The sequence below is a fragment of the Colossoma macropomum genome, unplaced genomic scaffold (assembly GCF_904425465.1).
Source record: "Colossoma macropomum unplaced genomic scaffold, Colossoma_macropomum, whole genome shotgun sequence".
Lineage (NCBI taxonomy): Eukaryota > Metazoa > Chordata > Actinopteri > Characiformes > Serrasalmidae > Colossoma > Colossoma macropomum.
Genome location: NW_023494786.1, coordinates 32,269,734 through 32,297,733, shown reverse-complemented (window position 1 = coordinate 32,297,733; position 28,000 = coordinate 32,269,734). Strand labels below are relative to the sequence as shown.

At 39.5% G+C, this 28,000-nt stretch overlaps 2 protein-coding genes across 2 annotated transcripts; one reads left to right on the top strand and one right to left on the bottom strand.

Moving 5' to 3' along the window:
* The first annotated feature begins 978 nt into the window (after window positions 1–978).
* Window positions 979–14,884, top strand: bokb (BCL2 family apoptosis regulator BOK b). The gene is made up of 4 exons (XM_036565367.1): window positions 979–1,674; window positions 3,835–3,963; window positions 11,787–11,950; window positions 13,660–14,884. The coding sequence occupies exons 1-4, from the start codon at window positions 1,494–1,496 to the stop codon at window positions 13,777–13,779; spliced, it is 594 nt and encodes a 197-aa protein (XP_036421260.1). The 5' UTR covers window positions 979–1,493; the 3' UTR covers window positions 13,780–14,884.
* A 5,334-nt stretch (window positions 14,885–20,218) lies between these two features.
* Window positions 20,219–27,387, bottom strand: thap4 (THAP domain containing 4). Its single transcript, XM_036556337.1, has 5 exons — window positions 26,978–27,387; window positions 25,736–25,892; window positions 23,975–24,084; window positions 22,855–22,958; window positions 20,219–20,539 (listed from the first exon to the last, which is right to left on the bottom strand). Exons 1-5 carry the CDS (start codon window positions 27,000–27,002, stop codon window positions 20,423–20,425), a joined length of 513 nt encoding a protein of 170 aa, XP_036412230.1. The 5' UTR covers window positions 27,003–27,387; the 3' UTR covers window positions 20,219–20,422.
* Window positions 27,388–28,000: the final 613 nt, after the last annotated feature.

Genomic DNA, 28,000 nt, shown 5'->3' with positions numbered 1-28,000 from the left:
TGGAACCGGACGTCTTTCTAAGTCATTTTGGGTCGTTTCTTTTGGTCTATTTATCATGAAATTTACACACAATGTAAAGAGCAACAGGTATTTTCAAATTATGTAAAAAACTGAAAAACAACAAAAATGGAGATACAAGGTTTTCTTCCAACAGCAGTGATATGTTAGTGTTTTGGATGCTGGTATGCTGGTCAACCAGCATGACCATGCTGGGGTAACCAGCTGAACCAGACCCACACCAGCACTAGACCAGAATAAACCACATTTAGCCACCAGCACAACCAGCATATCAATGCTGTCGGAACAAAACCTGTATCTCCATTTTTGTCATTTTTGTTAGTTTTTCAGTTTTTGAAATAATTTGAAAGGACCAGTGGTCTTATATACTGTGTGTAAATTTAATGATGAATGGACCACCAGAAATGACCCAAAATGACTTGGAAAAATGACTGGTTCCATTGACTTACATTAAAAGTAGAGTATGTTTTTTCCTTCTCCTGTAAAGTTCTCATTTCGGAGATATGACGTTTTGATCCAACAACAGTGATATGTTGTTTTTCTATGCTGGTATGCTGGTCAATACATGCTGGTCAGCATGACCATACTGGGGTGACCAGCTATACCAGAACCAGACCAGAACTAGACCAGCTCAAGGCAGCATAGAGCTGCATGAAATGCTTGCTGGTCTGTGCTGTTTTTTTGTCAGCAGGTAAACCGAGATTGTAGGTCACTGTAGGTGCTCACCGTGCAGGCCTAAGAGGTCACCGCACTCTGAGGAGTGTTCTGAAGTGGGTTTAGGCTATATCTGGTCTAAATCCCTTTCATTGAGCGCCGATAAGTGAATTATCTGAGGCTTATGACTGTGGAGAGGAAGCGCAGTTCTCGCTTCGGCCGCCAGGCGGCGACAAAAGCAGCAGTTTAGGCGCGAAGGCGGAGCAGAGCTGCATATTATAACATGGGTCGCTCTGAGAGGCAGAAGATGAAGGTGGAGCTCAGCGTTTGGGACGAGCTGAAGGTTCCTCAGTCGGAGTGTTTGCTCGGGTTTACCTGCGGAATGAGCTGAGATGAGTCGGTGTAGGTAACAGATGAGAGCCTGAGTGAACCGGTTTGGTTCGCCGGGCGGTTTGAAGACGTGCAGAAGTGAGAAAGTGGGCTGATCCTCGTTTTTGCCTTCAGAAGTTTCTCCACTGGCTTTTTCCCACAACCTTTCCATCCAGTTTGGCAAGGAAACAAGAGAAAATAGAGCACCTGAGAGAAGATCTAGATAAAACCACGCTTAATTAACTTCACTGAGCTCAGCGTTGGCCTGCTGATTGATCAACACCATAACAAACAACCTGCCATAACCAGAAGAAAGACAGAAGAACAAGCAGGAATGGGCTCCTGGCTCCCTGGTGGTCGCTGAGAGTGGGCTCCAGTGGACGGGAGAGAGCAGCAAAGGTATTTTGCACCAGGCAGCTGGGTGGAACCTGAAGATCCTGAAGATCCTCAGGATGGACTTGTTGGACCGAGCTCCCAGTGAGAAGGAACTGGTTTTCCAGTCCAGGATACTTTGCAGAGACTTCATATATTCCAGGATCACCAGAGAAGGTCTCAGCTGGTCCAAAGTTGAAGCCTCTCTGCCTGTTCCAGACGGAGCTCTTGGAGATGTCTCAATGGTGCTCCTCAAGTTGGGTAAGACAATCTAGAACCCTAGCAAAATAATGCGGTAATGATGCTTGACCCACCTAGAACCTTTGCGTTAGTTCTAATTCCCATACCCCATGCATTAATGACCCTCTCCTAAATTTCCTTTCGGACCAAATGTTTTCAGAGAACTTGGTAGAACGTTTGTCAAACCAATCAAACCATCCCTGCTAAAAACCCATAGAAACCATTGTGTTTCTGTTGGTTCCTGACTGTTTTGTAATGTGTTTTCGCTTTTTAAATGGGTGGATATCACAGTGTAAAGGGTCCTAGTGGTTGAACAGGTGACCAATGGCTGGTTCTAAACGCATCTGATGGTTTCCCAATGGGATCTAAAGGTGCTCTATAGGAAAATAGTGGGTTTAATAGTGGATGGAACCCATTAAGCCAATTTCCATTAGAAAGTAAACCAATCGGGTTTTATATTAATGGTTTCTAATGGTGCTTTTTCGGCAGGGATGTGGCTAAAAGGTTTAAAAATAATTAGATTTATTAATGTAAAGGAAATTTAACCTAATAACACAGAGCTTGTTGTGAACTGCCTGTAGAGTTAGACTAATCAGAGGCAACCAAACCACAACTTACTGGCAGTCTGGCTCACTACATTCAAGCTTCAAGCCACAAAAAGTGGATGTTCTGGTCTTCTTGGCAAAAAAAGGGCTGAACCTTAACTTATAGAAAATAATTGCAATTTAAATTGCAGTTGCAATATTTTTAGCCTTAGCATAGTATAAAATTAGTCCTGTTAAACTGGATTTAGTGCCAAATATTAAATAAAAATCATTGTGCTCACAGTTTTTGACAGTAATTTTAAAATGTTTTCTCTGTTCCAACTGATAAGCTGAAATAAATATTGTGACGTCGCATATCGTGAAAATTTCATGAAAATATTGTGAAAAAGAATTGCAATATTATTTTTTTTGCCATATCACCCACCACCATGATTTATCATATAAAATCTAGTCAGTTTGTCACATTTTTTGAACAAAAACAACAGAAAATCCTAATAAATTCAAAAAGGCTCTGTTAGATGCTACTAGTTTAGACTACGGCAGTGTTCTTCTATCTGGCCTCTATGTCAGCCCTCAGTAGGTACAGTATGTTCAAAATGCCACCTTTTCAAAGAGGAGTAATCATATCACCCCTGTCCTTCACTGATCACCCATTACATACTGTGGCCCTACCCCTTGTTTTCGAGTGTCTCCTTGCCCCTTGGAACTGAGTTATAAGGGGTAGTGGTTGAAATCTTCCCTCTGAAATGGGACCCTCAAATAAAAAGAGCATCACTTCATTAACAGCTACCAGCGCTGCTCTGTAGGCGACCCTGCCAGTCTGCAGTGACAGCAGAGGAGGGTAAAGTTCAGCTCCTCACTGCTGGGCTTTAGTTACATTTAGGAAATCATATGACTTCAAAGAGGGGGGCAATTATTTATTATCACCCTCCACTAATTCTTCAGTGATATGAAGCTGAAGTCAGATATTCACCAGATTCTTGTTGGAATTTTCCCGTTCCACCTTAAATGGAGCAGCAGTTCTGATGCCTGAGGCGCCAGGTAGTGGGGGTGAGGGGTGAAATGGGTTTGGGCCTAAGTGTAGTAACTCCCAAATTATGAATGTGTATGTGTGTGTATATATATATATATATATATATATACACTCTGCCCCAGTCTGTTCTGGATGCCACTTCTCTATCTTCATTTAAATCTGTTACAGACGTACTTGTTTTCACTGTGTTATTGTTGTTATCGTTGTCGTTATTATCATTCTTTTGTTGTTAATTGTTTAATGTGTTCATGTTTGTTGGTTATAAAGTGTCCTTGAGTACGGGAAACATGCTATATAGATAAAAGTGGTGATGATGCCCATTCAAGGTGTACCTATACACAAATTCATTGCTTTAGGCCAGTCGCAGCATGCTCTGTCATTTTCCCTCATTGTTCTAAATGTAGGTGTTGGACTCTGTTCCAGTTTGCTGTAGTCTTGTTTTTGAGAAAGGCTGGTCAGAGTTTGAGCATGTTTAACTGAAGCACATTCACATGTTTGAATCCGCTTGTTCTAAAGCTCCTGCACGCCTGGATGCTCCGTAAGGGCGTGAACGTATCTGCCTCTGAGATGTTTCTGTGTTTAACCCATCCTTCTGCTCTGCAGGTGATGAGCTGGAGTACATGCGGCCGTACGTCTACAGGAACATCGCAAAGCAGCTCAGCATCTCCGTGTCCGTGGAGTGCGTGGTGTCCGACGCTTTTCTTTCTGTGGCAACAGAGATCCTGTCTTTGGGTAAGACACTGAGAAGGCGATTTTTGAAAGGGGAATTCCACCAATATTACATAATTCAGTGTTTAAAATTGCGAAAAGAGAGATTCAGAGCGGTTTGGTGTGAAATGGTTCAGATCACTTTACAGTGGTGGTGATAGGAACCAGGGGTCGCCATGACTACAACACACATATAGACATTTTATTTACTGTCCAAAACCACCAGTGAACCTACAGGTGTCTTCTGAGTTTTATATAGAATGCTGATGATGGGAAAATAGTGGAAAATCTGAAATAAAGTGTTTTAGACACTGTTATTTTGCCTTGCTGTGCTTCTACCTCTCCACCTTCTCTTAAAACTGTTGTAAAGAAATGAGTCGATATGTTTCTCTTTAATGAACCTCAGTGCATCGCAGTTATTTAGTTATTTATGTTTAGAAAAATCTGTGAAATTCCACCTTAAGCCGGCCTGCAGTGCCGAATCTTGGAGAACAGCTTGGAGTTGGACAAGTTGATATGTTTGATGCTGCTGATCCATTTTATGCTTTAGAGACTAGTAGCGGTGCTTTAAAGTCTGTCCTAAAACTAGAAACAAGTGATGAAATAGGCTGTGCAGCACATTCTGACCTGCCTGATGCTTTTTAAATAAAAGAATTTGATAAAGTATGCTAACGTTGTTGAAGTTATACCGCATACCGCTCACTCCCCAGTCTGTACCAGGCCATATATGGAGGCTAAGCTGCAAAATACAGCCTGTTTGTGTTTTTATGACATCACAAATTTGCATTTATCCACTTATTCAGTCTACAGCACTTTAACTCTCACTGAGCTTATAAGCTTGAGTGTGGTTCAGCCTGCACACTTAAAAAAGATGGTTCTTCAAGGGTTCTTTAGTATATAGAACCATAAACACTGGAAGAACTATTTGTGTGATCAGAGGGTTCTTTACATTGTGAAATGGTTCTTCAGATGGAGAACATGCTGTAGATAGTTCTATGTAGAACCCTTTTGAAAAGGTTTCGATGTCAAGTTGTAACAGTAGAAGAACCCTTTTCAAAAAGGTTCTATATAGAACCACATGCAACACACTCTTCATCAATCTCAAGAACCCTTTTCAAAAAGGTTCTGTATAGAACCATATACAACACACTCTTTATCAATCTCAAGACCCCTTTTTGGTGCTATATAGAACCTTTTTAAAATTGTTCTGTATAGAACCATATACAACACACTCTTCATCAATCTCAAGAACCCTTTTCAAAAAGGTTCTGTGTAGAACCATATACAACACACTCTTCATCAATCTCAAGAACCCTTTTTGGTGCTATATAGAACCCTTTTGAAAAGGTTTCGATGTCAAGTTGTAACAGTAGTAGAACCCTTTTCAAAAAGGTTCTATATAGAACCACATACAACACACTCTTTATCAATCTCAAGAACACTTTTCAAAAAGGTTCTATATAGAACCACATACAACACACTCTTTATCAATCTCAAGAACACTTTTCAAAAAGGTTCTATATAGAACCACATACAACACACTCTTTATCAATCTCAAGAACCCTAAAGGTGCTATATAGAACCTTTTTCAAAAATGTTCTGTATAGAACCATATACAACACACTGTCTATCAATCTGAGGAACTCTTTTAGGTGCGTTATAGAACCCTTTTCAAAAAGGTTCTATATAGAACCATAAACAACATGCTCTCCATCAATCTGAAGAACTCTTTTTGGTGCTATATAGATCCCTACAGGGTGGCCAATCAGAACAGAGCTCATTTGCATGAATTAATCTTAAAGGCACAATAACAACACAGCTTGGGATAAAGAGAGGCTGGAAAATCATCATGTAAAAATGAATTATGACTGTTTTTGATACATAAAGCCACATAAATGACCTCAGGGGGGAAATTAAACCCAGAAAAAAAGGCTTTTTAAAACACTGAAAGGTTCTTTGAGAAGCTTTGAAAAGCGGTTCTTCTGTGGCCTTTCTGGTTTTGGCTAGAATGTATAGTTATAACTTTGTGCACAATCGTAAATCAGCTAATTGACCCTGATCAGTCCGCCAGGGCAGTCCACTTCCACTTAGCCCACTGCAGTTTTAGAGATTTGCGCTCTGTGTAAAACTTACATTATTTCTGTGGCTCTACAGTTAAAATCGTCATTGCTGGCTGGGGCACGATGGCAGGATCACATTATTCTGCACATATTATCTCCCAGACATGTATGTGCTCTTATTTTTAAACATGCTTTTGAAAATGCCGTATAAGGCCATGCCCTCGGTCCCTGCTGGCACACGCTGCGCTGCATTTTTTTTTTTTCCTGGCTGAACTAGCAGGCCTTGCTGCACTGAAAGGTTCTTTCCCTGAGTGATGCACTCCATAACCTTGGCAGCTTTTCTCCACTGCCCTGCACTCTTCTCACAACCTTTTAACCTCTCCTCCTGTTTCGTTCCATCGTCTTCTATTCTAGGACAGAGTCGGGTGGTTTAGCGCGACACTGACATGTCAGACTTACCGTAACGGGGTCTGTATTGGAGAAGTGGGGGGTATAAACATGAACACTGGGCTGATGCTGTTCCACGATATGTGAGGGAGGCAGTACAGCCCCGTTTCCAGGACAAATTAAACTTTAAATTTTTATAAACTCCATTTAACATTAACAAAACCGTTTACAGTGCTGGTGCAGGTTTTTACTTCACGGTAGAGAACAGGCTTCCTTTCACTCTTCTATTGCGCTCTGTTGGATAAAATGTTTAACCTCTTACTGACCAGAGTATATTTTGGTTTGTCCATCTGAATTTACATGACCAAATCATAAGGCAAATTATTCAGTAACTGCATGAGATAAATGTAAATTTTTATTTTATGTATTTATTTATTTTTTGTAAAAGTTCCCCTCAGATTAACAGAACATGTGTTTTATGATCACACATATCACTATATGCTTACAATTTACTGCTGAAAGCCAAAAATCTTAGACGCTCTTTGTATTATTTTATAAAAATAATGTTTACAGAGCAGATCACTGAAGAGACGCCATTTGTTTATAGTTTATAGCCCAGATTTGTGGAAAAATGGGTCGACTTTCAGTAGAAAAAAAAAATTGTGAGTTCAGCTTCTTTTATTATAAGGGTTTAAAACTACATCACCCATCTATTTGACTGGAAAGAAGACAGTTACAGCTCTCATACGACCCCCACCTTTAGAATGTAGCTTATGAAATATGAAAGTTATGAAGAATATGACGAAGTGCGTTTTGGAACCACAAACCAAGGAGTTGAAGAGGTTCAACACCTGGTGGATATTCCACAAAGCAGGATTTCTCAGTTTAGCTAGATAACTTAAGCCCAAAGTCAAGCCTGTCCAATAGAGCTGAGGAACATTCTCATTGGACAGTCCTCATCTTTGGGCTTAAGTTATCTGGCTAACTGAGAAATCCTGCTTTGTGGATAACCCCCCTGGTCAAATCACATGTTTTGTTGATGTTCTAAGTGTAAATAAGCAAATTTAAGAATAAGAATAATTGCTGAGGTCAACATGTTAGAAAAAAAAATACAACGTAAAATATAACATGTGCCATAACCTTTGCACGGTCGACGTTATATGTTGTATTTTTCCCTACAGTATGTTAAATTTAGCAAATAAACAGTAACTGTGTATTAAAATGCTTAGAAATGTGTCTCTGTAGAGGGCGTGTTTACTTATTCACACTCAGAAAATCAACAACATGCAATTTGACTGGGGCGCACAAACTTTTGCACTTACGACTACATACATTATATTATGTTCTAGAACAGAGTGGTAAACATAGCAAAACTGAAACAATAAAAAACAACTATTATTATTATTATTATTATTATTCAATAATTCAGTAAATATGGACAATAGCAATATGATATCATCATTATATAAATATCCATCCATCATCTAAACCGCTTATCCTTCTGGGTCGCGGTGGGGTGCTGGAGCCTATCCCAGCTGTCATTGGGCGGATTATATATTATTATATTATATTATATATTTATATTATATAAATATTACTGTTGTTGTTGTTTTGTATATCTTGACGTCAGTAACATGATATTTGATGACAGTATCATGATATTTGGCCTCATATCGTCCACCTTTATTTCTACGTATTACATATTAAAAGCCCATCGGGCGGCTCACGGGCTCCACTGCCAGCCTCATCAGAGGAAATTGGCTTGGAGAGGCGGCTGAGAAGACGCTGATATCTTTAGCCTTCCTGTTACATCAGAGTCTCAGCGAAGCTGCTGGTCGTTCCGTTAAGTGGGACTCTCAGAAAACGAGGCTAGGCTCCTGCATGTAGTCTGGAGATGAAGCTCCTCAACAGGGTTCCTGATGGGTTCTCTGCCCGTTGCTGGTTACTCTTGTATTTATTTTGTCCTCTGGGAGCATCTTTTTTCAAAATCCCCAGTCAGAAATGGCTGAAAAACTGTCTGGACCTTAACTGACCAGCCCATGGCTACCTCTGAGTTAGCTACCAGTAAGCAGTCAGGTGTGTTTAATTGCAGCAGTTTTGGGGTGTTATAATTAATTAGAGTCAATATTAATTACATTAGATAAATGATGCACAATTATTTTTTAATCCAGAATAAATTTCAAACAGAAAAATAATTGAAACTGTCACATTTTTATGCAACGTATCTATATATCTAATATATATCTAAAATATATATATATATATATATATATATATATATATATACACACACACACACACACACACACACACACACACACACACTCACACACACCGATCAGGCATAACATTATGACCACCTCCTTGTTTCTACACTCATTGTCCATTTTATCAGCTCCACTTACTATATAGGTGCACTTTGTAGTTCTACAGTTACAGACTGTAGTCCATCTGTTTCTCTGATACTTTGTTAGCCCCCTTTTACCCTGTTCTTCAGTGGTCAGGACCCCCATGGACCCTCACAGAGCAGGTACTATTTGGGTGGTGGGTCATTCTCAGCACTGCAGTAACACTGACGTGGTGGTGGTGTGTTAGTGTGTGTTGTGCTGGTCTGAGTGGATCAGACACAGCAGTGCTGCTGGAGTTTTTAAACACTGTGTCCACTCTCTGTCCACTCTATTACCTTGTTGGTCCACCTTGTAGATGTAAAGTCAGAGACGGTAGCTCATCTGCTGCTGCACAGTTTGTGTTGGTCATCCTCTGTGACCGCAGCGTCCTGTGGTCACAGGATGCTGCCCACAGGACGCTGTTGGCTGGATATTTTTGGTTGGTGGACTATTCTCAGTCCAGCAGCGACACTGAGGTGTTTAAAATTCCAGCAGCACTGCTGTGTCTGATCCACTCAGACCAGCACAACACACACTAACACACCACCACCACGTCAGTGTTACTGCAGTGCTGAGAATGATCCACCACCCAAATAGTACCTGCTCTGAGGGGGACCATGGGGGTCCTGACCACTGAAGAACAGGGTAAAAGGGGGCTAACAAAGTATCAGAGAAACAGATGGACTACAGTCTGTAACTGTAGAACTACAAAGTGCACCTATATAGTAAGTGGAGCTGATAAAATGGACAATGAGCGTAGAAACAAGGAGGTGGTCAGAATGTTATGCCTGTTCTTCAAAAGACCCATTTTGGGCACTTTTGGATGCAGACTGAAACTGACGCTTTATAACATGTCAGTCAGTGAGAGATTTTGCATTGATACAATGTTTTAACACTGAAGAAATCCAGTTTTACCAGCTTTGAACGAGCTGTGTTCTTTCTTTCCTTTCATACACTGTTATTAATAAAGGTTCTGTTCAGGTACATTTTTCGTTCATCAAGGTACAAACAGTGTAAATGTGCCCTCAAAGGTACAACAGTGGTTTTAGGGTCTGATTGAGAACCTTAAATAAGTTTTTTCCAGGTGAAAAGTTTGTATTTGTATCTTTTCATAACCGAATATTTTAAAACAGAACAGTAAAATAAAAGCCTGGAGACGAGACGGGGTGTGTGGAGTCAGTACAGCTTAGAGAATATCATTTCAGTGGATTATGGTTCAGTTATGTTCCCTGACTAAAGGTACTGAGATGGACCCTTAAGGCCTAGAGATCAATTTATGGAAAATAATAGCATTTAAGTTCAATAAAGATAATTTTATATCGAAATCGCAATTTAAGAGAGTGCAATTTTCCAAACGCAAGAGCTGCAGTTTTTTTTATTATAGCCTACATGATCAAAAATGCTGTCTTAAGTTTTAAGTGGGGAAATTTAACCCAATAACACAGAGCTTGTTGTGAACTGCCTGTTAATTAGTCAGACCAATCAGAGGCAAACAAACCTTATTGTGTTGTGACATCACAACCACAACTTATTGGCTTTGTGGCACACAGCATTCAGGAGTCAAACCTCAAGCCAGAAATAGTGAATATTCTGGTCTTCTTGGCAAAAAAAAGGCTTGAACCTTAATTTATAGAAAATAATCACAATTTAAACCTCAGACATAATATTAGTCAGAAAAATCGCAATTAAATTTTCTCCAGATCGTTCAGCCCTATAAAGAGAGCAAAATTAGTGGATTTCGTGCGAAATGTTGAATAGGATTTACTGTATTCGCAGTTTTTAAAAGCCAGAAAAGTAAATATTCTGGTCTTTTCAGTGAAAAAACAGGTCTGAACCTCAATGTATAGAAAATAATGGCAATATCAGTCAGAAAAATCGCTATTAGGCTGCGTTCACATTACCAGGCTGAAGTGGCATAAATTGGATTTTCTGCCCTAATGTGACTCAGATCTGATGTTTTCAGAGCTGTGTGGACGCAAATCAGATCTTTTCAAATCCGACCTGAGTCACTTTCATATGTGGTCCTAGATCGGATACGTATCCAATTCGTGGCCATGCGACCTTAATGTGACGCTCAGATCGGAATTCATGTGCTTTTTTCCACTGCGCCATCATTCAGCGTTACCATGGCAACAGCACTGAACAGAAGTTAAAGCCTGTAAACAGTGGAAAAGCAGCTCATCTCACCTTTTTCTCCTTCGTCTCGCTCTAATAATGAAGCTGAGAGCTGATCAGAGTTAATGATCTTCTCAGCGAAGCTCGTTCTGCTCGTTAGTTTGTGCTGATGATGATCGTGATTCATTCACGTGACGTTACTGAGTAGGATGAGCTCATGAGGGTCATTTCAGGACGCCGGTTCGTCACATTAATGACAGATTTGAATCACTTACCTAAACGAGTGGGAACCATCCTGTCAGAGAGATCGGATTTGAGGAGTGAGGCTTGTAATGTGAACATAGCCATAGATATTTTCTCAAAATCATTCAGCTCTACCTGCCAACTACACACACCGGTCAGACATAACATTATGACCACCTCCTTGTTTCTACACTCATTGTCCATTTTATCAGCTCCACTTACTATATAGGTGCACTTTGTAGTTCTACAGTTACAGACTGTAGTCCATCTGTTTCTCTGATACTTTGTTACCCTGTTCTTTAGTGGTCAGGACCCCCATGGACCCTCACAGAGCAGGTACAAATAGGTGGTGGATCATTCTCAGCACTGACGTGGTGTTGGTGTGTTAGTGTGTGTTGCGCTGGTCTGAGTGGATCAGACACAGCAGTGCTGCTGGAGTTTTTAAACACCTCAGTGTCACTGCTGGACTGAGAATAGTCCAGCAACCAAAAATATCCAACCAACAGCGTCCTGTGGGCAGCGTCCTGTGGGCAGCGTCCTGTGGGCAGCGTCCTGTGGGCAGCGCAGTGCTGCATGTCTCATGATGTCAGATGTATTTCAGGCCTGTGGTCGGTTCTGAGGGAGCTGTGTGTTTTAATTCTCCTCTCTTTCTCAGGGATCACATGGGGGAAGGTGGTGGCCATCTTCGCAGTCGCCGGCGGTCTGGCGGTGGACTGTGTGCGACAGGGTTATCCCTCCATGATATACACCATAGTGGACAGTCTGGGGGAGTTCGTCAGAAAGAGCCTGGTTCCCTGGCTCAAGAGGAGAGGAGGATGGGTAAGAGAACCAGCTTCGGCCTTAATTCATCAGAGTTCAGTCCATGACGTACAAACTACACACGTAAAAAAAGACGGTTCTTCAACGGTTCTTTAGTAAACAAAATGGTTCTATATAGAACCATAAACACTTAAAGAACCCTTAGCATGATTAAAGGGTTCTTTGCATCATGAAAGAGTTCTTCAGAATGTGCTTTTTGAAAAGGGTTCTGTATAGAAGATGAACTAAAAAGGGTTCTTCTGTTCTTCTGATGTCAAGTAACAATAGAAGAACCCTTTGGGGTGTTATATAGAACCCCTTCAAAAAGGTTCTAAATAAAACAATCTACACCACATTCTTCATCAATCTGAAGAACCCTTTCGTCATGCAAAGAACCATTTAATTGCGCAACGGAATCATGAAAGGGTTCTTAAGAATGTGCTGTCGATAGTTCTATATAGAACCTTTTTGAAAAGGGTTCTAAAGATGAACTAAAAAGGGTTCTTCTATGGTTATGATGTCAAGGTTGTAACAATAGAAGGGCCCTTTTGGGTGCTTTATAGAACCCCTTCAAAAAGGTTCTATATAGAACCATCTACAGTACATTCTCCATCAATCTGAAGAACCCTTTTGTCATGCAAAGAACCATTTAATTGCGCAAGGGAGTCATGAAAGGGTCCTTAAGAATGTGCTGTCGATAGTTCTATATAGAACCTTTGTGAAAATGGTTCTAAAGATGAACTGAAAAGGACCCTTTTGGGTGTTATATAGAAACTTTTCAAAAAGGTTCTATATGGAACCGTCTACACCACATTCTCCACCAATCCGAAGAACGCTAATCATGCAAAGGGTTCTTTGGGTGTTCATGGTTCTATATCTATATAATATATGTAAGTGGGCTCTGTTGTGATTGGCCCGTGTTGTGGCCCATTCAAAAAGCAGGGCTGAAACACTCCTTATAACTTCAGTGTGAGTGGGCGGAGCTACACTGATGTGGGCTGAATATGCAAATATATGCACTTTAATAGGAACACCTCCTCAGATCTACACTCATTGTCCATTTTATCAGCTCCACTGACTGTATAGTTTCACTCTGTAGTTCTACAGTTACAGACTGTAGTCCATCTGTTTCTCTGATACTTTGTTAGCCCCCTTTTACCCTGTTCTTCAGTGGTCAGGACCCCCATGGACCCTCACAGAGCAGGTACTATTTGGGTGGTGGATCATTCTCAGCACTGCAGTAACACTGACGTGGTGGTGGTGTGTTAGTGTGTGTTGCGCTGGTCTGAGTGGATCAGACACAGCAGTGCTGCTGGAGTTTTTAAACACCTCCGTGTCACTGCTGGACTGAGAATAGTCCACCAACCAAAAATATCCAGCCCGCAGCGTCCTGTGGGCAGCGTCCTGTGACCACTGATGAAGGACTAGAGGATGACCAACACAAACTGTGCAGCAGCAGATGAGCTATCGTCTCTGACTTTACATCAACAAGGTGGACTGACAAGGTAGGAGTGTCTAATAGAGTGGACAGTGAGTGGACACAGTGTTTAAAAACTTCAGCAGCACTGCTGTGTCTGATCCACTCGTACCAGCACAACACACACTAACACACCACCACCACGTCAGTGTTACTGCGGTGCTGAGAATGTGGGGATGGAACCTCGCTGCTGCATTCACTGTACACTGTTGGGCTCATTTGACTGACCGTTCTCGTTATATCGCTCTTTTAGGGGGACATTTCAAAGTGCGTGAAGAACATGGACAGTACAGCTCAGTCTCACTGGCTGTCCTCAGTCGTGTCCACCTGGAGACACGTTGTGAAGACCATGTATATCTACCTGATGAAGTAACTGTGGACCTGGCCGAAATGAACCGCCAGATAACTGAATCTCTTCTGGTTCCAACCACCTGCAGGACGCTTTGTACTGCCCATTCACTTTCTGCTTCTCATAATGAACAAATAGCTCCCTCTAGTGGTTCCACATTGTAATACACACGTCTAAAGTCAGTATATATGGCTGAATGTCATTTAATGTTAGACTCAGAATTATCTGGGATGCAGTAAGGTGTTGTCTGAGGTGCTGGGTAGAAATAAGTGTGCAATATCAGATGTGTGGTGTGAAAATGACGCCTGGTAGCCGTATCCAAGAAACATGTCCCAGCAGAATCGCTGGTTCTGGATCGGTTCTGATTTGTTTTAGCTCTTAGTCTCTGAGTATATCATTGGTGCCAGGTGGAAACATGATCTACCCTCCTAGATTCTCTGAGTCTTTAAATATTATTTATTTTTATATATTTAAATATATATTTTAGCTATTTTTAATGCTGCTTACATGTTGGTCTCCTAACATAACAGATTTTATACTGCATGCTTCTGTGTGAGGTGTTTTACCTTTTAATCTGACTTCTTTACTCATTGATTCACTGTTGTTTTGGAGTCACGATGCACTTTGACTTTTGTGTTTTGTGTGTGTTTGAACTGTTTCCACTCGCTACTATGTGCATGTTAAAATAAAGATTTTCTCTATATTGATTTAAAAATGGTTATTTTATTGTAGCCAAGATGATTTTCATTCATATTATCTTGTTTACATCAGTGAACTCTTCATCCTGCATGGCATTATTGACGTTCTCTACAGAGCACAGAATAGCACACATTGATATTTCAAAGTAAAGTGAAAATAAAAGGTTTTACATTACAGATTATGTTTAAATCAACCACCACATATAAAGTAGCACCTAACAAATGACCCAAAACTAAACACACCACAAAATATACAGACAAATTCAGTTTTACTTTAGTCTTTCTGCAGCGCGGCCTCTCCTCTGAGCTTATATTAATTGGACGGGGTGAAGCTGAAAGTAAACAAAACCCCACATTATAAATGACTCCAGTGTAATTTATGTTCTTATGAACCTGGTTTAAACCCTGGTTTCTCATCTCATTGGATTTCATCAAAGAGCCTGTTTCACTTCATGCAATGTCCATCGGAGGAGTAGAGGTGAGCAACAGGACAATACGCAGTCGTGTGCAAAAGTTTGGTCAAATTGTGTTTCGTTGATTTTCGAAGTGAAAATAAGTTAACACGTCCACAGGGAACAGACTATAGGGCATTTTTCTCCAAATGTTAATGCATAATTTATATTTATGTGCTGGGTTTATCATATTAAAGTTAAAATATAAATATAAAATGTGTCGTAACTTTTGCACATACCACCTTTAATTTGATTATTTTCCCCCAATACGTTAAATTCAGTGAATAAACAGTAATTGTGTATGAAAATGTGGAGAAGAGGATGTTTAACTTATTTACCCATTGAAAATTAAAAAAAAAAACACAACAAAAACACAAACATGTAATTCCAGGGGTACCCAAACCTTTGCATACGGCTGTATCATCACTATTAAAAATTACATTACAATATGCTTTTCTGAGTATTTATTCATTTATTTTTACTAAGTATTGAATTGTCCATTCTGTGCCTTCTTACCTATTTTTTGCAGACTTCCACTTGAATTGATTTGATTTTTATTCATAAAAAATCCACAAACCCCAAAAAACTAAATACATAAGTAATGCATTCAAGTATCATGATGTCATATTTTTAATCATACACTAACCTTAAAGTAACACTGATTTCATGGCCTAGCAGTTACCTTAAAGGGGAATTCCACCTAGTTTTCAAAAAATCTGCATAATTCAGTGTTTGATGTAAACAGACTCATTCAGAGTGGTTGGGTGTGAAATGGTTGATTGTAGAGACTCAGATGTCTTGACAGTGGTGGTAATAGGAACCAGGGGTCGCCATGACTACAACACAGATACATACATACATACATACCATCTAAACCGCTTATCCTTCTGGGTCACGGTGGGGTGCTGGAGCCTATCCCAGCTGTCTTTGGTCGGAACACAGATATAGACATTTTATTTACTACCCAAAACCACCAGTGAACCTACAGGAGTCTTCTGAGTTTTAGTTTATATGGAATATTGATGATAAAATATTGATAAATCTACAAAAAAATAGTTTTCATTGGGGGACTATTTTGCCTCACAACACCCTGCATGTACCTCCCTGAATTCATTTTACAAAATCATCGCAAAACTATTATAAACAGTGTCTCAGATATTCATAACCATTTTATGTAGTAACTTTCTGTGAGGGAGCTTTTAGAGGTGGACGTCTGGTTCCTATCACCACCACTGTGAACAATTCTGACTCGTCAGTTTATCTAGAACAGAGCGTTTCACACCAAACCACTCTGAACGACTCTGTTTACATCTTAACCACTTAATTATGCAGAAAATTTGAAAAATCTGTGAAATGCCCCTTCAAAGGAATCAAAGTGACTAACTAACACTTTAAAAGCTTAATTTGATCCCTCATGTTTTTGTGAGTGATTCACTGATTCAGTGCTGTGTCTGGGGTCACCACAAAGAAGAGTGTTTTTAAAGATGGTCAAGGCCTTTATGAGCTGTGCAGAACAGGGAAAATACAAATATCATCAGTACACACAGTCATTAAGACTGGGTCCAAATCTCTACCTGCTGCATCAGCGTGATAAACTACCACAGACGGTTCTGACACGCTTAGTGAGAACAGAATCCCCTCTGGCTCAAAGCTCACCTATAACAGAAGCCAATGGGCAGCTGCTACAGGTCAGAACTGAAAAAGGTCAGGAAGAAAAACTAGACTATTTCACTATTAAATCAGGGAGGGGTGCAAATGTGGCCCCCCAAGGCATGTATTTCTCAAATTTGAACAGTTTGTAAAACTGATTGGTCCCCATTTTATCCAAATTAACTTCTAGCCCAGGGGTCGGCAACATGCGGCTCTTTTACTGCCCTCTTGTGGCTCCACAGCAGAATCAGATTAGTAGGTAAAAATAAAATAATCCTCCTTTACAGTAAAATAAAGCTCTGCTGATCGTTCAACACAGTTTAACAATAAATGGTCTTAAACTCTGGAGTTAATGTAGAACTGCTAATTCACCCTTTAACCCTGAAGATCAGCGCAGACTGATGGTCACCATAGCAACACAGACAAAAGCCTTGCCTAGCTAGTAGCTAACGAAACGGCAAAGAGAGAGATTTAAGATGAACATCGATAATTTGGAGACGAATGGACTGATTTGCATTTATAATCCCTCCAGCTGGTTTCCTGATACGTTTAATCTGCAGTGAGAAACTCTCAAACACTGAAGCTGAAGTTGCTTCTCATTCGCCAGCTTCTTGTTCAAATTGTCCCATTCCACCTTAAATGGTGCAGCAGTTACATTCTGGCACCTCAGCCACCATTTAAGGTGGAACGGGAAAATTTGAACAGGGAGCTGGTGAATGAGAAGCGACTTCAGCCTCATAAAAAATCGAATGTTGAGAGATATTTTACAAGAAACTGTTCTACTTTTGAGGAAAAGTTTCCTGCTGGAGATGCGGGAAAAGTGGCTATAGCTGAGCTAAAGCTCAAAGCAGAGCAAAGCAAGTCTGCGTTTTTGTTTATATTACATTTTTTGTCCTATCTGCAAAAATCTAAGGTAGTTTGATTTTTGCAGATAGGACAAAATGGCTCTTCTTAACATTTAGGTTGCGCCCCCTGGTCTGGGCAAATTAAATTTTGGGAAATCTGCAGCATTCAGGTCAGGAATTATCCTGTCAGAGGATAACCTGGCAGATTATCCTCTCCAAAGATTAGCACAAAGACCGTAAACAAAGCACAGTCTATGTGCAAGAATTAGCTCTTAGGTATTAGGAGCAGCTGGACGGGACAAATCTGTTTGTTATGGCTGTAAAATCTACAGTCCTGCAGGAAACCATGCAGAGTGGACACCAGAGCTCAGACACCAGAGCTCAGACACACAAATCCAGTGGTATTTTTGAGGTAAACGTACTGAAACTTAGAAAACGATGGTCGGTATATGCATGAGGACCACACTCTTAAAAAGATGGTTCTTTAGTAAAAAATGGTTCTATATAGAACCTTGGACACTCAAAGAACCCTTTGCGTGAGTGAAGTTTTCTTTCCATCGTGAAAGCGTTCTTCAGGTTGACAGAGAATGTGCTGTAGATGGTTCTATGTAAAACCTTTTTGAAAAGGGTTCTATATAGCACCAAAAAGGGTTCTAGTATTATAGCAAGCTTGATTTTGTAACAATAGAAGAACCATTTTGGTGCAACATACACTCTTAAAAATCTATACAGAACCATGAAGACTTTGCATGATTAAAGGGTTCTGTGCAGCGTGAAAGGGTTCTTCAGTTTTTGAAAAGGATTCTATATAGCACCAAAAGGGTTCTTCCACTGTAGCAAGCTTGATATTGTTACAATAGAAGAACTTGTTTTGGTGCTATACAGAACCCTCTTCAAAAAGGTTCTCTATAGTACCATCTACAGCAATCTGCAATCTGCAATCTAAAGAACGCTTTCACAATACAAAGAACCCTTTAATTATGCAAAGGGTTCTTTGAGTCTTTATGGTTCTACATATAAACACTTTCTTCACTAAAGAACCATCTTTTTTAAGAGTGTAGGACCCTTTTCATAAAGGTTCTACATAGAACCATTTACAGCACATTCTCCATCAATCTGAAGAGCCCTTCCACGCTGCAAAGAACGTTTTAATCATGCAATGGGTTCTTTGAGTGTTCATAGTTGAATATAGAACCTTTTTCTTTACTAAAGAACCCTTGACAAACCATCTTTTTTAAGAGTGTAGGACCCTTTTCATAAAGGTTCTACATAGAACCATTTACAGCACATTCTCCATCAATCTGAAGAGCCCTTCCACGTGGCAAACAATGCTTTAATCATGCAATGGGTTCTTTGAGTGTTCATAGTTGAATATAGAACCTTTTTCTTTACTAAAGAACCCTTGAAGAACCATCTTTTTAAGAGTGTTTCATGTCCTTATTAGGGGATGTGATATAAATACGTACTGTGTGGGTCCAAAAGTCTGAGACCACAATGAAAATCTGAGAAAGTTTTCATTTAATCCTCAAAATGAACAACAGATCGTTTTAGAATATTAAAAAAACAAAACGAAACAAAGAAAAGTTAATGATGAACAAAACGAAGATGAAATATTAAAAATTCTACACTATTTCTTAGTGTCTTTGAATCTCTGGCACTGACCATGTTGGGTCTTTGTACAAAAAGCCCTGATTGTTTTTTTGTCTTTTCCTTCTACTGAAGCTCGTTTTCGGGCGACTCTCAGGTGGATCTGATCTACTCAGCAGAGGCTTTGGTCACCGTTAGTGATCAGAGTCAGACCTGCTCGAGTGCCCACTGTCATTAAAGCAAAACGGGGACAGACACAGAGAAATTCTGAAATTCATGTTGAAATTTCAAAGATTCTACTTTTCGCTCAGATTGTTGTGCTGATCATAGAATTTGTCATGAAACATTTTGTATTAAAATAGAAAATAATTCAAAATAGTAATTTCCCTAGTGGTCTCAGACCTTCGGACCCCACTGTATATTTACGAAGTTTTGTGCACACAATGGAATTTCTCTCATTTGTTACCTTTTTTCCTTTTTTTAAATTGAGTATAATTCTGTAGTCCCTAATCCCACATCTATAATAAATCACCTGGAATAAATGATGCACAACATTGTGAGAAAATAGTGTAAAATCACAGTTGTCACAATCTTCAGTAACTTACAGTCCTATGCCAAAGTTTGGGCACCCCAGGTTAAATTCCATGTTTTTGTTGATTTTCTGAGTGTAAATAAGTTAACACACCCTCTACAGAGAACACTTTAATATACAATCAATGTTCATTTGCTGAATTTCTGAGGATTGTTTGAAAGTTCTGGCACGCTGTAACTTTTATTTATGTCCAACATAATAAACTAAGCAAATGCATAAAAATCGTGGACTAAAATTTGCAGGAAATTTCATATTTAAGTAGAGGACAAAACATGCGCTAAAAAAAATTCATATCTTAGTGAGTGTAAACATCTTAAATGTAGTCAATATATCTACTATTTCTCATTATGAGTCTGTTATAAGAATATTGTGAGATTATTTAACTTATTTCCAGACATTTTTACTTGTTTTTAAGCAGTTTTATCTTATAAAAGTGTCTTATTTCATTGTCAGATCATGTTACTTGTTTTAATCATTATTTCTTGAAATGAGCAAAATTATTTTCATTATTTCTCAAAACAAGTAAACTAATCTGCCAATGGAATAAGACACTTTCACCAGATAAAATCACTTAAAACAAGTAAAAATGTAGAAACAGGTGGAATAATCTTATAATATTCTTACAACAGTCTCATAATCAGAAATATTAGATTTACTGACTACATTTAAGACGTTTTCACTTACATTCATTTTTTCATGTTATCTTTTTTGCAGTGTGTAATTTGACCCGGGGTGTTCTTTACTGTGTTCTGCATTGAGGGTGCATAGAACATGAATAAATCACTGAGTGCATGTAGGACGTTTTAGGCCATCTGCTCCGGCTGGTTCCTGGCTCTTCTGCGGTCAGGAGGCTCTGCGGTAGGTAATGTGCAAATGCTGGGTCAGAGGCTGGTTCTCCAGCGCCATGGAAACAGTCTGCTCCAGTCTGCCATCTGGCCTTAGCTGGATGAGCCTGGAAATCTGATCAAAGATCACAAATAACAAGGGCGTAAATCTCGTAACAGTTCAGATCAAATTCAGCTCTTTAAGAAACAATTCGATGCATCACAAAATCTCAAATTCACCAAAAGCTGATTTGATTATGTTGGCACGATTCAGAAGTGTTTTAAAAAATACACTGAATACTCAAATAGTGGATTACACAACAGTGGAATATAGATGAGGCTACTGCAGTTCTCTCCTGGCTGATGTTCTTCCAGGCTCTTGATGAACGCAGCAGCACAGCTTGCCTTCAATCTTCACTGCTGTGTTTCCCTATCTGTCTTTCTGTAGCTGCCCAGTTTGAAACCCTGAAGCTTGTGTACAAAGCCAGAGGAAGATCAGCTCTTCCCTACTTGAATGCTTGGCAGGCCTCTCAGGCACAGTTTTAGAATGGTTTAAATCAGATTTAGTTCTTAGACAGTTCTTAGTTTCACTGGGAAATCATTATTTATTTTTTTTGTGGAGTCCCACAAGGTTCAGTTTTAGGGCCTTTGCTTTTCTCTTTGCACATGTTACCTCTAGGTGATTATTATTAGGTCATTAGAAAACATAATGTAGATTCTCACAGCTTTGCTGATGACACACAATTATACATTTTCATTTCTTCTGATAATCGAGACTCTGTAGACAGACTGACCAAGCTGTGCATCAGATATTTCTCAGTGGATGTTGCAAAATTTTCTACAATTAAATTACGGAAAAAATGAAATGCTGATCCTTCGTACTAAAACTCGGAGAAAGCTGCTTTATGAGAGACCTGTTCCTTTAACTTCATATACCAAACCTGAAGTAGGAAATCTGGGTGTGATCTTAGACTCTGAGCTCTGTTTTATCCTGCATGTAAACGCAGTCACTAAAGTAGCTCCTTATCATTACAGAACTATTGATAAAGTTCGGCCTTTTCTATCTCAGAGCGACGCAGAGAAACTTTCTCATGCAAGCAGAGTTGATCACTGTAATGATCTTTTTTACTGGACTTCCTAAGAAAACAATTCATCCTCTACAACTCATACAAAATGCAGCAGCACGGATCCACAGAGAGCTCATATCACTGTCGGGACCAAGGGCCATCCCCATTAACCCCAGGCCTCCAACATAATATTATGAATAAAAAAATAATCTTTTAATACCGGCTAAACACTTTCACTAATAACTGTTTTAAGTCTAAGTTCTCAAAAGTGTCAAAAAGGAAAGAGTCTTCAGACGCTGAGTTTGTGGAAAGAGGGAAAAAGGCTTCTTCTTTATTTCAGCATCAGGTGGCTCAGGGTCTCGAGAGACCCAACTGCACAAATACAGTGTTCCACACAACAGTTTATACCATTTATCTGGGGTAGTTTGATATCCCCCCGCCTTACTTCTCAAATCTTCGATATTAGCTCATTCTCTAATAGGTGCATCTCTTCGTCCATCAATTTGGCCATCGCATGATGAGCTCACTCCTAAAAACTGGTTTCAACCGGTTTGTACCAGTCTGCTTTACCTTTCAAGGTCAACTTGCCCCTCTCTTCACTGGGTCAGTAGGTACACACAGGCCTCTCTGTGAACCCAGGGGCTTTCCAGTGTCTAGAATCTCCTATGCAGACAGACTAAGGCCGACCGTTTGTGAGAGAATTAATATTCTCTGTTAGCCAATACTATTTGGTTATTGATTACAATATCTAATCTATTTGATTACTGATTAAGGGAATATTTATTCAAAATCATTTTAAACCATTTTAAAAGAACTGCAAAACTGAAAAAAACTGACTGTTTTTTATTTTTTTTGCAAAACAAGGACGAAAAATACAAAGAGCAGCCCAAAAAAGAAAAGAATAAAAGGAATGTGCATAAAAAGTGAGAAAAAGAGCCAAACAGGCTGTTTGGCTGGATGTTTTTGGTTGGTGGACTATTCTCAGTCCAGCAGTGTTTAAAAACTCCAGCAGCACTGCTGTGTCTGATCCACTCAGACCAGCACAACACACACTAACACACCACCACCACGTCAGTGTCACTGCAGCGCTGAGAATGATCCACCACCCAAATAGTACCTGCTCTGTGGGGGTCCATGGGGGTCCTGACCACTGAAGAACAGGGTAACAGAGCATGCAGAGAAACAGATGGACTACATTCTGTAGCTGTAGAACCACAAAGTGCTCCTATATGGTCAGTGGAGCTGATGAAATGGACAGTGAATGTAGAAACAGGGACGTGGACTTCCTGAAGTGGCCGGTCAGTGTATGAGGAATTCAGAAAACCCGAAACACAACACAAAAAAACAGACTGTGAAAAGACTGAACAGGAGAAAACAGACTGACCTGCTGAACATACGGCTCCTTGGCAAAAGATGTTCTGGCCATTGCACGGCTATGCAGGGTCAGCTGCTGACCGATCAGCTCTCCCTCCTCGATCTCCACCAGCCCTGTTAGAAAGCACACAATGTAATGAAACATACTGTGTGCAAGAGCACATAACTACCTGCACATACTTTATCTCGTATTTTTATTCTTCCTCTGGTCTCCACTTATAAGGTCTGTGTGGCTTTTCTACCAGAAACAGTCATAATAATTTTTACATGTCTATTTTCCAACCTTAACCCCTCAGAATTAAACAGGCTGTTACTGTGTCTTTAAGACTAATATATGTACAAGAGCTCAGCTCTGATAGGCTGCCCTGTATTTGGTATATGGTTCGTACATGTAAAGATTGGTATATGTAAATTAGAGTAAATTAGCCATGTTCTGATTGGCTGCCCTGTATTTGCTATATGACTTGTATATGATTGGTAAAGATTGGTATATGTCAAATTAGAGTAAATTAGCCATGGTCTGATTGGCTGCAATGAATTTGGTACATGATTTGTACACGTAAAGATGGTATATGTAAATTAGAGTAAATTAGCCATGTTCTGATTGGCTGCAATGTTTTTGGTATATGACTGGTACATGTAAAGATTGGTATGTGTAAATTAGACTAAATTAGCCATGTTCTGATTGGCTGCCCTGTATGTCTCATTCAAAAAGCAGTTTGGGCTGAAACACTCCTTATAACTTCAGTGTGAATGGGCGGGGCTAAACTGCTGTAAGCTGAATAGGCAGATGTATATCTAAATGAGTGAATTCAAAATGAGCTGTTTATGCAGTTGCAGATTTTCATATGTGGACTGTATGGACTGGAGGTTGAAGGGTATGTTTTAAATCTTGAATAATACTTACACACTACATCAATTTCTTTTATTTAAAAAAAGTGAGAAAAATGTGATACTGTACAGTACTGCATTTTTATATTTCATACTGTGTATGTATATTTGTATTTTAATTTTTTAATTCTGATTCACACAAAGAGCCATTTTTATTGCTGGCCAGTAGATGGCTAGTCCTGAAACCAGATACTTTGACACTGAAACTAACACACGATCCTAAATAAACTCCTTCTAACCTGAGTTCTGTGCGACGATGAAGGCCACGTTGTTGGTGCCAGGCTGAATCCTGATGAAACCACATTCTCTGTGAAGTGGCTTTCTGCTCTCGGCATGAAAAGCATTAAACCTGTAAAGACAGCAGAAAAATATCTGAATATTCCTATATACTGTGTTCAGTGCATCATTAATCTTAACACTGGTCTGTATGAATCCTATTTGGTTAGTGTTCAATAATTAATATGTTGATGATTCATTATCAGAAGCTAGCAGGTCGCTATATCATTTTTTATCTGTCATCATAATATCTGCCGTTGCAGTGCTGATATAGTCCAAGGTTGCAATGCACAAATAATATGTAACACATCACCAAAATTTGTGTGCTGACCAACATAAGATGTTCCTGATGAATCACAACACACAGTGAACTGTGGGTAAGTGCAGCCCTATACTGTAGCTTTTGTACTGTACTGTACTGTACTGTTGTTTTCTATTGCACTGCTATATGTCTTTGGTTTTAACTTATAGGGGACCTATTATGTTTTTTTCCACTTTCCTTTAGTGTGTTGTAGCTTTTTGCGCTTGTAAACAGCCACAAAAGCAAAGTAACAAATCTCAAAGTTTGCTCCAGATCACATGTGGCAGGCTCCAGTCCTCACAGGCCAAAAGTCTGCAGACTTCAGCTCACTGCCTCACTAAACACACCTGATTCAGCTCATCAGCTAATTAGCAAAGCCTTCATTAACTGAATTCAGAGCGTTAGATGAGGGTAAATGCTAATCTCCGCAGCACTTTGGCCCGGAAGGTACGCCTGCTCCAGAGGGAGAAACTCTCTCCAACAGAAACCACTTTTCTCCGCTGCCTGAAACGCCTCAATGGAATTCCAGCCCTTTTCCTTTGTTACAAGATGACATCATCTCGTAACACAGTCCTTACTGCCCGCCTCCTGGCGAGCTCGGCACGCCCTCACACAGCACACAGCAGCTACTGGAGGAGGAAGGGTGTGTTCAGTGCTGTAGCGTGTGGAGACAACGCTGACCGGACTTTCAGGATGGATCCAAACAGCAGAACCGACGCCGCTGGAGAAACAGCTACAGAGGAGTTTACAGCTGCTCAGAAGAGAAGGGTCTGTCTGTAGACTGCAGGACAGGGGCGGAACATGGAGGGGCTCTGAACAGAGTGGGCATGCTGACCAATCAGAGCACACTGGGCTCGTCAGGACGCTGAGCTTAAAGACACAGGAGCTCTAACAGAGCGTTTCAGACAGAGTTTGCATAGAGATGTACAGTATAAGAGAAATAATGGGTTTTTGGAACATTTAAGCATGTAAATCTATTCTAGTCGACCCCTAACATAAAACTGTGAACATTGAAAAAGAGCATAATGGATCCTCTTAAAAAAAAAGTAAACACTAGCTGCCTTCTGAGTCAACTGAACCTCAAACAGTAAGTTAACAACAACTGTAACACAGAATATGATGTTTTCTGTACAGCTCAGGGGAATCTAGCTTTTTCATGAATCTAATTTTGTTGACAGGACAAAAGAGGCAACAAAAGGTAGAGTCTAAATGATTATTTTACACTGAGTGCGCCACTTTAGTATGTGTCTGTGAACTCTGAATTGCTTACATTTAATTCAACTGATTGGAACATAGTATGGCGAAATATATGGGTAAGGGGTTTTGATTTCCTGCAGTTCTGTAATGTTGTGATAAAATGCTGCTTGATTAACAGGAAACAAATAAAAAAAAATGATCACAAAAAAAACTCTGAATTGCTTACATGAAGTTGATCACAGGCTGTCCCACGTGGGAGAAGTGCAGCGTCTCGATGTAGCGGAAAGGTGAGATGGAGGGAAATGACCCTTCGCCCGGCTCGTCTGACTCCCAGGTGCCCAAGAGCCAGTCGAGAGGGAGCACGGCCGGGTTCAGCTCCACAGCTGCCAAGAAAGGTTCAGCTGGATTTGACTTGACACTTATACACATTTACAAACATGCATCTGAATATCAAAGAGGGCCTAAATCTACACGCCTGAGTTCCAGTGAAACATGATAGTACAGCCAATATCTGTCAGCATACAATGTGAAGTATATTATGCTCTCTTCTCCTCTTTTTGGGTCCTTTTGGTCTACAATAAAAGGCTGAAGCTCCAAAGTGAGAAGAGCAACAGTAAAACAGTACAGGAGCTAAAAAACAACATAATTAAACCAGAAAACTGATTTAGGAGCTGAATGTAAACAGGAGAAAAAGTAGCTAACTTTTTCATCACAAGTAGAAGAGGAACTCTACCGATTTTTCAAGATTTCTGTATAAATAAACTGTTAACATGTCAACAACATCATTCAGAGTGGTTTGTTGTGAAATGCTCCATTGTAGAGAAACGCACTGAGACATAATTATTCACAGTGGTGGTGATAGGAACCAGGTATTACATAAAATGGGTACACTTCCTGATGTCTGAGACATTGTTTTGTGATACAGTTTTGGTCTCAAAGGTATTTTAATGAATTTATTTTCATCCACTCACAGTGGAAGGATACATGCAAGGCACTGTTAGGCAAAAAAGACCCCAAAGAAAACGTATTTTTAAAGATTTTCCACTATTTTACCATGATCAACATTGCATATACACATTTAGAAGACACCTGTAGGTTCACTGTAAACAAATCTGAAACATTTCACACCAAACCACTCTGAATGACTCTGTTTGCATCTCAACTACTGAATTATGTAGGAATTTTGAAAAAGTGGTGTAATCCTCCTTTAAGTAGAACTAAATGAATCACCATTAGAAAATACTCTGCTATCTACATGAACCAATTTAGTGGGTAAAGTTACTTTAATTTAGACACAAAGCACGCTGGCCTGACTCAACTGAGTCTGAAAAATAAATAATATTAAATAAAATGTTTTATGCAATTTAATATTTAAGGGCAGCGTTAGCCTGTAGCTGTAGTGCTCTAGGTTAAAGTGCGTTAGCCAGTTAGCTAATAAGCTAACGCCAAATTTAATCTCACTGCTTACCGGACTGATTGACTGGACAAGCCATTCTGCCCCAGAAAAGAGGGTTTTATTCTTCTGCCCGGAGAGATCTGGAAGAAAGAGACTAAAGGCCAAAACAACTGAAAGCCGCAGAGATTAGCTTAGCTAGCCAACAGCCTGTCAAAGTTAAGCCCGCCTTCTGTTGTGTTTTGAAGCAATGAACTCTGGGAGATGTAGTCCGTGGGGTCTGCACTCGAGTACGAATCCATATTCTGCGGTTTTTGTACAGTATTAGAGCCACTCTGTACATCCAGAATCCAGCATATGAGCTTTCACATGTACCTTCTTCCACGATGCTGAGGTAACTTTCAATTATCCAGCTTCTTTTTTCGAATTTTCCCGTTCCACCTTAAATGGTGCCGCAGTTACATTCTGGCGCCTGAGGATTTAAGGTGGAACGGGGAAATTCAAACAAAGAAGCTGACTTCAGCTTCGTCTTACTGACCCTTTTAGCTATTTTTTTTTACACTAAAGTTGTTTTTGGTATTATTTCCACTTGGTTATTTTTACTTTTAGCATCAGTACTTTTAGCCTCCTCTGACATCCACGGCCTGAAGGAAATATGTAACGTTAAAAGCACTGAAAGAAAAAAAAACGAGACTTTTATTTGTTTTCTTTATTTTTTATTGTCATTTATTTTACTTATTTGTATCACTGTTTCATTACTATTACTGTTTAGTATTTAGTATCTTTTACTCTACATAGTATTTTTTATTTATTTACTTTTATTACTGATTACTTTTATTTTTTAACTAATCTGCTTAATAATAATTAATAATAATTTAACTGGTTGTCCCGATTTTAATTACTTTTTTTAAAAATAATATTAATTAATTAAATTAATATTATTTTAAAATATATTTTTTTATTTTTTCTGCTATACTTTTATCATCACAAATTTATGTTTACTCTTTTCAGTCCGTTCTTCATTTTCTGTGTAATGCTCGACTATACGGTAAATGAGGGTCACCCTTTTAAAAGCACTGAAAGAAAAAAAAATAGAGA